General features: G+C 37.8%; 1 protein-coding gene across 1 annotated transcript in view; it reads left to right on the top strand.

Annotated features, from left to right (window-relative positions):
* UTP18 (UTP18, small subunit processome component) overlaps positions 1-9,810 on the top strand; it is a 13,741-nt gene extending 3,931 nt beyond the window's left edge. The window contains exons 2-14 of the mRNA XM_026861293.1: positions 4-159; positions 333-460; positions 561-656; positions 1,256-1,335; positions 1,566-1,651; positions 2,288-2,413; positions 3,252-3,426; positions 3,759-3,859; positions 4,684-4,774; positions 5,093-5,216; positions 6,070-6,244; positions 6,884-7,026; positions 8,186-9,810. Coding sequence (XP_026717094.1) covers positions 4-159; positions 333-460; positions 561-656; positions 1,256-1,335; positions 1,566-1,651; positions 2,288-2,413; positions 3,252-3,426; positions 3,759-3,859; positions 4,684-4,774; positions 5,093-5,216; positions 6,070-6,244; positions 6,884-7,026; positions 8,186-8,210 — 1,506 coding nt within the window. The 3' untranslated portion in view covers positions 8,211-9,810. The remainder of the gene's footprint in view (positions 1-3; positions 160-332; positions 461-560; positions 657-1,255; positions 1,336-1,565; positions 1,652-2,287; positions 2,414-3,251; positions 3,427-3,758; positions 3,860-4,683; positions 4,775-5,092; positions 5,217-6,069; positions 6,245-6,883; positions 7,027-8,185) is intronic.
* Positions 9,811-10,114: the final 304 nt, after the last annotated feature.

Below are 10,114 nucleotides of genomic sequence, written 5' to 3' on the forward strand. Positions count from 1 at the left end.
GAGCGGGCGGCGGCGGAGGAGGCGTCTCGCCGCGCCCGGCACCTGAAGGCGCTTTCCCGCACGTCGGGCGCCGAGCGGGAGCTGGAGGAGCTGGTGTTCGGCGACAGCCTCCCCGCGGAAGAGGACGAGCTCCTGCAGTGCTTGGCCGGCTCTGAGCGGGTAGGGCTTGGGGCCTGGCGGGCGGTTCCTGCCCCGCGGCCTGTCCCGAGGCGCGGGGAGCAACGGCTGGTGCTCGCTTTGGCTCCTTGGCCCTGCCGGTTTCCCGCCGCTGTCTGTCACCTCCCGGTACCGAGTCGTGGCTGGGCTAAAATGGCATCTTTGGTTGTTTTCAGCTTAAGGCTACAGAGAGGGCAAGTCTTCAGAAAGATTCCAGTGATTCAGAAGTAGAAGATACAGCAAAAAGTAAATTTTTGCCCAAGAAGCCAGCCTGGGTGGACGAAGATGATGAAGCTGAGGAAAAGTAAGTTCAAGTTTGCAAGTAAGAGTTACATGTCACACTTAAGTCTGGCTGCTAGTGGCTTCATTGGAATCTTAATGTTCTCTGTGTTTTTTTCCTCTAGTGTTGATATGACCCATAAGTATAGGAAAGATTTCATGAAAAGTGATGCTGAGAAGACTCTTACTAAGAAAAAATTTAAAAGAAGACTTGAAGAACAGTGAGTTTTATAAATGTTTTTGTGGCTAACTTTATTATGATGAGATACATTTGTGTGATACTCAGAGTCACTTTGCCATTTACCCATTGTATTAACGTGGTCTGCTTAAAGGTAGTCCTTCTGACGCTATTTGTAGTAAATTAAAACCTAAAATAATACTAGGCATAATAAAATGTCCATTGGCATTGTTTAGACTAATTAGTTTAATACTTGTTTTAGTAGAGATGCACAAATTAATTTGTATTCTAGGGAGCTATACTATAAATCTTTTGTAGTGATATGTTGCTCTGTAAATAGAATGGTGGAAGATGCTAACTTCGTATAGTATATAAGACTGAGCTGAGATGTGTTTGGGTTGTGTTAGTATTAGCATGTACTGTTCTAAAGAACAGTGCTTTAATGTTCGGCATCAATTTTGCTTTAGTTTCACATTTATGAAGTCAGCAAAACAAAACTGAGTGAATGTTTAAAGAACTTGCATCGTGTTCTAAGTGCAGGTAATCTTGCAAAATTGTGGCTGTATGTCTTGTTATACTTGATGCATACTTTGTCAAAAAAGGTTTTTTTGTGCCTTTTCATCTTCACCCTTCTCTTGTTAGGTTTCAGCGAGCTATGGGAGGAGTTCCTGCCTGGGCTGACTTAGAAAACAGGAAGAAATCCAAAAGGACATCAAGTGACAGTAAATAAATCCATTACTAATTTAATAAGCATTTTTGTGTTTCCCTGTTCAGCTTCCTACAAAATAATTATTTTTGATGTTTTCTCTTGTTTCACTACTGTGATAGTATGCTGGATAAGTCAGCTTTATTCCTGCTTTGATTTAATTTAATTTGTTTCTGTAAGGAATTTATAGGTTCTGATGTGGGATTCTTTGGAATTAGCCTTTTTAATGTGCTTTGTCTCAATTAGGTGACAGTGATGAAGATGATGATCTGCTATGCAGGACTGGCAATTTCGTATCATACTCAGAGTCCCTGCCAAAAGGTATTTTGAAGGTAAAGGCAAGCCTATCTTTCCACCTCAGTTTGACCCATAGTCACACTGTGACTGTGTGTGGTGTTGTTTGGGCAGTAAAACTAGTGATTATATGAATTTCTTCTTTATTTCTGTAACTGGAAACTAAAGAGTAAACATTTGGACAAATTGGATAGGTCACGTCATAAAAGCAAGAAACAATAAATTGAGATGTGTTGCTTGACATAAGAATTAGTTTGTGTACTCTAAGGCAGCATCTTGTGGTGGGATTTTTATTTCTGCCCAGGAAGGATGGAATTTTCCCACAACTTAGAGACTACTGAAATGGTCTTTGAGAAAAGACAGCCTTAAATGAGTGTTCCTTACTCTGTTTCTTCTGCAGCTATTTCATATGAGTCAGAATGCAACTAGTTTTACATAGAATGTTCGTTTCAAGTCGGTGGAAAGGTTAGCTACTTTATCTACCCTGCTGCATTGAAGCAACTTACTGAAGTTACTGTGTGTATGTTTTGCTTATATCATGCGGCCTAAAAGTTCATCATAGGGTTTGAGATCTTGTTCTTGTACAATAAAGAGCAATTAAACTGACTGTTCATCAGCCTGAGCAAAAATGTTTAAGTTGTATTTTTTTTTAAACTGCTCGATCTTTGTTCTAGTTGAGGACCTGCTTGCCTGCTAATCAGGAACGTTTTGCTGACGGACGGCTGGTAACTGTGCAGTTTCATCCTTCTGCTCAAGTTGTTATGACTGCTGGGCAAGATCGATCTGTGTCACTCTTTCAGGTGAAGAATTTTAATCTGTATTATGTAAAGGGCTAATAATACGGTATTTTTTTATATAAGTATATCTGACATAGCCTGGAATGATAGACCTTCTCTTTTCCTGTGACGGAGTGCTTACAGCAGTTGCAATGTTTGTGGTTACAACTGAATTTGACTGAAGGCATCTTGTTGGAAGAAATTTCCGTCTGTGACTTCATACCAACCACTTGCAGAGTATAGGCAAACTTAGTTGTAGATGAAGATTTGTTTTTAAAAATGTTTGGTTTTAAGATTTGCAGTGATGACTAATGAGATTTTTTTTTTTCTTGATTTGTTTATAAAGCCTATAGTTTGGGGAGCAGTCTAATTTAATATTGCTGTGAAATCATTTTGGGGGTGGAGAGACTCTACTGCAGCAGGAAGCTACTCATCCTGGGACACGCCTGCCTTGCTTCTCTGAAAACTAAAGATCATAACTAGCAGTTTTCAACATGTCTCAGTATTGGTGAAATGGTCAAAGACACAAGTTGAATTGGATGCTTCCACAGGGCTGCAGGAAAGAGCAATGGGAAGCAAATGTTTTTATTTAGAAAAGCACAATAGAAGTGGTTATTTGAACAAAGGATGGGAAAGGAAGGTGTGTGAGGTATATCCAGGAAGGCTTGAGAGTGCCTGATATATAGGGTGAGGAGCCAAGAACCAGATTATTTGTAGATTGAGAAGAAGGGGGAGGGATTGATGCTTTAAAGTGATGTATCTCTTATTGTGTAAGTCCCTTGTACTGGCTAGTTGATACGAATTTCCTGTGTAAAAGTATTTGGCATGTTCCTTAATATGATGATCTGGGTTTTTTTTGAAGGTTGATGGTATAAGGAATCCAAGAATACAGAGCATCTATTTGGAAGGTTTTCCAATTCATAAGGCTTGTTTCAGTGTTGATGGAGAACAAGTTATAGCCACTGGTACTCACCATAAAATGTTCTTTGTATATGACATGATGAGTGGAAATATTATTCCTATAGAGAGAGTAAGAGGTACGTTTTATAGTGCTGTAAGTGTCTGGGCATAGTTGAAGCTGTACCAAATAGAGATGGCATATGAATTTGCTTTAACAGAAAGTGCAGTGAATTGTTTGAGATTGTATTTTCAACTTGTCTTCGGGGATCTTTACTTGAATATTTTAGCTTGTCTGGGATATTAAAAGTTAATTTTCATATAAAGTTGAGTTGTAGCTTTACTGTTATAGTGTATTACAGAAATGAAAAGTTGAAGTGGAGTCAAGTCTTATTTGTATTCATCATACATCTGAATGTTGAAGAAAAATAATAAATGCTGCCAATTTGAAGTTCTGAATTTCTTTTTAAAGGTGTGGAGGAAAGATTTATCAGAAAATTTGAAGTCTCTCCAGATGGATCCCTTATGCTTCTAACTGGAACTTCAGGTTACCTTCACTTGTTGTCAATGAAGGTAGTTTCTCTTTGTGGTTCATATAGCCTCAGTTTCTTGATACCTTTTTGCTTTTGAATCTGCTTGTTTATATTTTATATGAAAAGCAATCAAGCTTTCAGGTGAAACAAAGGTTTGACACATACTCTGACAGCCTTCAAAAATGAGCGGCTGAATCAACTAACTGTAGCTTTAGAAAATTATTTTTGGGATGTCTGAGAATTTTTTCTGACTATGCACTTCTCTTTGGGACTGGTAGAGCCAAGGGCAGAATTTCATGGGGTTTTTAAGCTGTCGCTGGGAAAAGTCATATGTCAATGTTGTATTTCAGCTGAGTGCATGAACATCGTGCTGGCAAAAGGAACGGCCTCAGCGTGGCAACAGGCATCTGAGGGTGGAAGAAATATAGGACTGCTTTTTTGGGAATCGTGCTAGCGCATGCTGATGTACCGTGTTCATGAATCATGCCATCTACTGTGATTCATAATGCATACAGAATTTTTTCAGTTAAATTTTAAAATGCCATATGATGGCAGCTGGATTTGTTTTAAACTTAGTAGAAAAAATACTTTTTAAAAAGCAAGTTCGGTTCTGTTATATAATGAAGGCCCTTCAGTGAGGGAGCAAATGAGTGTTTATTGTACTAGCTATAGTTGTGCAGTAATAGAATTGATCACGCTCATAAGCATTGGCTTGTGCTTTCATCTGTAGGCACTGAAAATGTTGATGCTGTTCTTTTAATGTCAGTGTAGATAACTTAAGGTTTTTGTGGGACAGGAATGTGGAAACACCTCTCCTGCAGGTTTTGGTTAGAATCATTGTCACCATTGTTCTTCATCCTGCAGACAAAGGAACTGATCGGCACTATGAAGATAAATGGGAGATGCACTGCATGTGCTTTCACTTCAGACAGCAGCAAAATATATAGCTATTCAAGTAAGTGTTCTCTCGAACAGCACTAATCATAATTCCATTTACATTACGTAAGTTTTTATAAGTCATTTATTGTTTTTCAAAGATAAGTAAAAGATTTTTTTGCCAGTATCAGTCCTAAAAATACTACCAAGTGGTTCATCACTAAAGTGAGTTAACTATTTTATTATGCCTTTAGTTATTTTTTAAAAAATACCCTATATTTGATAGTTGTAAATGAGCTAATAGTTGTCATCTAATGAAAAATGTTTTAACAAAACAGACAAACAATGTGTTCTGTACATATGGTTTCTATAATCTTCTACTTTATTCTGCAACCAGAGGAAGGCGAAGTTTTCATTTGGGATGTGAGAAGCAGAAAATGTTTACACAAATTTGAAGATGAAGGTTCTTTGGAAGGAGTGTGCATCGCCATTTCAAAAAATGACCAGTATGTGGCATGTGGGTAAGTGACTTGGACTTGACAACTACTTCCTGTCTCATTTTGAAGCTCTTCAATAAACTTACTGGTGGCTGGTGAGAGTGTAGGAACATGGAGCAAGTTTGGATTTGATAAGGTTAGAGGAGAATAGATGACTGTGTGCTTGATTATAATTTAATTTGTTCTATGTATATATAAAATACATTAATTCTCTGAAGACCAGTATCATTCCTAAAGTATTACTATTGCTATTTATGGCTTTAGCAGTTAAATTTGAAATCGTACCAACTGAAATCACAAATTCTGCAGTACAAATATTGATTCAGAGTCTTCCCTCTTTTCTGGTTCTCTCTTGTATACTCTAAATTTGGCTCCTGCAAGATAGCATGTTGGCACTTGAAAAGATGCCTCAACTCAAAACCACAAGCCCCAAGTATACTTCCTGAGATGTAACTTCAGCTGGCATATCAATTCTTTTAAATGAGACTAGCAAATACTTAAGTACAGTATGCATTTTCTTAGCTCCCTGTAGAAGAGGATTTTTAAGAGGTCTTACATAGAAAAAATCAGAAGTCTTGAAACTGTTTCAGAATCTCTTAATACCAAGCTCTCACTGCTTTAAATTCATTGTATTTAAGAGATGAGCTTATCAAGTTTCTCCTCAGTTAAGTGTGACTCTTCATATATAAATAAAAAAACAAACAACCCTCCACTAAATATCCCAAAGCAAAATTAAGCTCCAAACAAGATAATTGTTACAAACTCCAGTAAATAATTGGAAATTTCATTTTTAGTTAAATGGTGGCTAGAGATAACAAGGTAATATGTACTGTAAATGTTATTTCTTGGTATAGTCTTTGTAAATTTCTCTTTTTAGTTCAGCTTCTGGAGTTGTAAATTTATATACTACTGATGTCTGTCTCAAAGAAAGCCATCCTAAACCAGTTAAAGCAATAATGAACCTAGTTACTTCTGCTACGTGTGTGACCTTCAATCCCACCACAGAAATTTTGGCAGTGGCTTCCCGTCAAACTGATGAGGCTGTCAAACTGGTATGTTCAGCTTCTTTAGTGCAAGTGTTTTTGTACCTTGATCAAGAATGTTCCTGGTGACATAATAAAATGGATAATGAACAGATATTTAGACTGCCAAATTTGCTACACTGAGCAGATCAGGGCACGTACAAGATACTGTACATTTATAAGGTATTAATTGTTTGTCTTCAGGGAAATTGGTCTGAAAATAATATCTTATGGCCCAGTTTACCTTTTGTTTTTCTCTTTAAAGTGCCCTTATTTTAGTACTGTAAATCTAACTCAGCAACAAATGTGAATTTCCAGCAGCTGTTAACTGTAACAGTCTTACTATGTGGTGTTTTTCCTAGCTCATTCAAAAAATTGCCAGCCGTGTCAGAATTCTGGCCAACAGTGGAACTATTGAATTAATCTGAGGGTTTGAAAGCCTGTTTTTACTGCTTAGATGTAATTACTTAAAAATGAGTTGCAGTAACTGGCTTTATAGTATGCTCCCTGTACCTTTTGTCCAGTAGAATTCTGTATATACAGTGGGATACAATAGGAGTAAAACTGAAAATTTGAACTTAACATTGACCTTCAATTTTAAATTGTATTTAAGTTTAATTTTAGTGGCTTTTTCCTAATTGTTATAACTAATCACATATTTCTGAATAGGTACACATCCCTTCATATACTGTATTCTCAAACTTCCCAGTGTTCAGAAGAAAACAGATTTATCTTGCTGAATCTATGGACTTTTCTCCCAGAAGTGGTTTTTTCTCTGTAGCAAATAACAAGGGCAAAGCTCTGTTATTTAGGTATGTACTAATTTAGGTTTATTAATCTCAGATAACAAGTTTATATTCTGTAAGATGGGGCAAATGACTGATAAATGATAGGGTTTGTCTTTGTGATCTTTATTTCACCTGGTGAGTTAATTGGGTGTGGAGCTGGCTTTCCTTTCTGGAGAATGAGCCTTGTTTATTGTCCGATTACGAAGTATACATTGCTGCAGACATCCCTGCAACTGTCATTGTCCTTTTCTGAAATAACTAGGATGTAAAAAGTTCAATACTGGATGTTCTCTCCATTAAAAAAATAGTTCAGAAGGTGAAAAGGTCTGTGCCTCAGTGTTAACACTTGTGCCTGGCATGGCTTTGTTCAAGTTGTAAAGGTGGGGGAATAGCATCTTTGGAGGGAGGGTGGCAATACTGACACGGGTTGCTCGGAGAGGCTGTGGAGGCTCCATCCTTGGAGATACTGAAAAGCCATCGGGGTCCAGAGCAGCTGTCTCAGGGTGGCCCCACTCTGAGCAGTGAGGCTTGGACAGATGATCTCAAGGTTCCTTCTGACCTCCACTGTCCAGTGATCTGTGTCAGAGCTCAGGCTCGGTGAGGTTTGAAGGCTTGCTGCATGTTGCTGGGTAGTGCATGTGGCAAGATGGTGGTTTATTGCGAGGACATTGCCAGCTTAGAATTAGATTCTAAAATCCTGGTTTTAATGTGGAACTCGAAGTTTGCGGTTGATGTCTGACTGGTGTAAGCTTAACTTTAGCCCTTTTATGAGAATGGAAGGGGGTTGGTTGTTTTCTGCTGGTGTGATTGGAGTAAGGAGCAGTAATAATTCAGCAGAAGTATTTTTTAAGCTTTGTGATACTTGAAAACATTTGTATTTTTCAGGTGAGATTTTAATGATTTATGAAGTCTGACAGGGAGAATTTACGAAATTACTCCCAAGCATGTCTATAAAAGTGTGACTAAATCTTGTGATTTGTCCTTTATTTGAACTTAAACTGCATATTCTGATGGCTCTTGAAGTCAGTCTAGCATGGATGATTGCTATCTCTTGCTACACCTGTATTTCAGATTAGCAAAGAATAGTCGAGTGACACTACTGAATAGTTGCTGCTGCTTTGTGTTGTTCACTCAAGTTACTGTCAAGTTTTAAATCTGTCTCAACTTTTTTTTTTTTCTTCAGGCTGAAACATTATTCAGATTTTTAAAAGAAAATACAAGAAAAAATGGACCAGAACTGAGGTAAAAGTGGCAGTAGAACTGTTGACCACATTGTTTTGAGGATTCTCATTTTCATTTTGCTACCTCCACTTCTTTATAGATTGCAACAAGAAGTTCTTAATACTGTAATCTGAAACTGTTCTGTCTGGATCACTTGTGTAGTAGGCTCCACATGACGGCCAAGGGTCAGGCTTCTTAATCCCAGTTTTACTAATGATACTCTTACAGGGAGCTTGTAGTTCAGCTAAACTTCTGCTCAGTCCTGTTGACAGCAGTTTTAAAATTCTGAATATATTTAAATCAAACTCATAGGCAGCGTTGTTAAAAACAGCTGTAGGCTGGCAGATACTTGGCTTGATCCTATTATGAAGTCATGTAAGTGAGCCCACACGAGTCTGCATAATTTCAAATTTAGATTACTTAAATTACTGAAATTTGAAGCATAGCTCGTATGCAGATATGATTTTATTGAATGCTTTAACCTGTTATTGGGAAACTGGGAAGACCTGTAGCCTGGACAGTAATACAGTAGTTCTCCTTGACCCAAAATGTCTTAATGTTTGGAAGCTAAACTTGTTCAGACTGGAAGCAGGTATGTCTTTTGTGTGTTAAACTTGCATAAAATTTTGTGATGGCTAAGTGTTTGGAAGATACTAAGAATTCTCTGTACTGATCTTTCCACAGGTGGTGTAACCCGCAGGTACAAGTACATGGGTGAAAGTAAACAAGCTTTTTAATTTTATATGGAAGTTCAAAAATATTAATGTTAACATCTGTGTTTTTAAACGTTGTTCTTTAATAAAAGTACCTGATAAGTTTCCAGGCAAGTCGTTTCAACTTTTTCCAATGTTTTGTGTAACAAAATGTCTAAGTATGTTTTAATGGTTGGCATTCAAGCTGATGTCTTCAAGAAATACTTAAATGTCTCTAGATATTATGAGCATATAAAGTATTCCAATGCTGAAACACGAGACACTGGTTTTTGTGTAAACTGTAACTTCTTCTCCATGCATTTATCTTAAGCTTTTCCGTCAGCCAGGTTGATCTGAGGCTGGGTTGGAAACAGCATTTTGCTGACTGGAGGAGCAAAATACAAACCTGATAACCTGTGGATGCAGGCGTTGTAGTTCAGCCCAGCCTGATGGGCCAGCTATAGCTTAAAGGTTGCTTAAACCACAGAGTGAGAACCGCCACCCTCAGCTGTGCTCACTGCCTATGTGCCACAAGAGCAACTGGATGTAAGGTGGGTTTAATTCTTAAGAAAGTCCCCATTCTTTCTGTCAAAGCAAAGCATCTCAAGTATCACTTCATAGTTGGTTTTTGAATCAATTGTGAAATTGTGATACCGTTAGGGTCACCTAGCAAGGGCTGTTGTTGCTGGTTCTTCATCTGATGCCAGATATTCCATCTCTGATAGATTCGTTCCTGAAGTGGCCAATAAAAACCCTGCTTTGAGAATGAATTGTGACTAATGTCCACTTAACATGAGGGAGCTTTTTGGGCAAGTAACATCAGGAGTCAGGGTGCTCCAGTAACTAGCAGTGAAGGCATTAAGCCTTCTGTGAAGGTGGCATTACAGAAAAGCGTGAGTACTCCAAGCATGAGAAAAAGATAGTTCTAGAACATGTCAAAAATTATAAATATATGAACCTATAATTAAATTATTGTCATACTGTTTTAAATAAAGTATTGTGTTCTCTGGTGTAATGAATTTTAAAATGGCTTTGCCAGTGATTCATTGTAAGATGAGAATTTGATTTCACAGATCGGAGGAGAAAGCAGAATATGGTGTCAAATAGACTGCAGTGTTTAACCTTATTGCAGTGCTAATCCTGAGGACCCTAGTATGGAAGAGTAAAATTAAACAAAGTGTGCTTATGATTTATTTTTA

This window comes from Athene cunicularia, assembly GCF_003259725.1.
Source record: "Athene cunicularia isolate RWA chromosome 18 unlocalized genomic scaffold, athCun1 chr18_part1, whole genome shotgun sequence".
Taxonomy (NCBI): domain Eukaryota; kingdom Metazoa; phylum Chordata; class Aves; order Strigiformes; family Strigidae; genus Athene; species Athene cunicularia.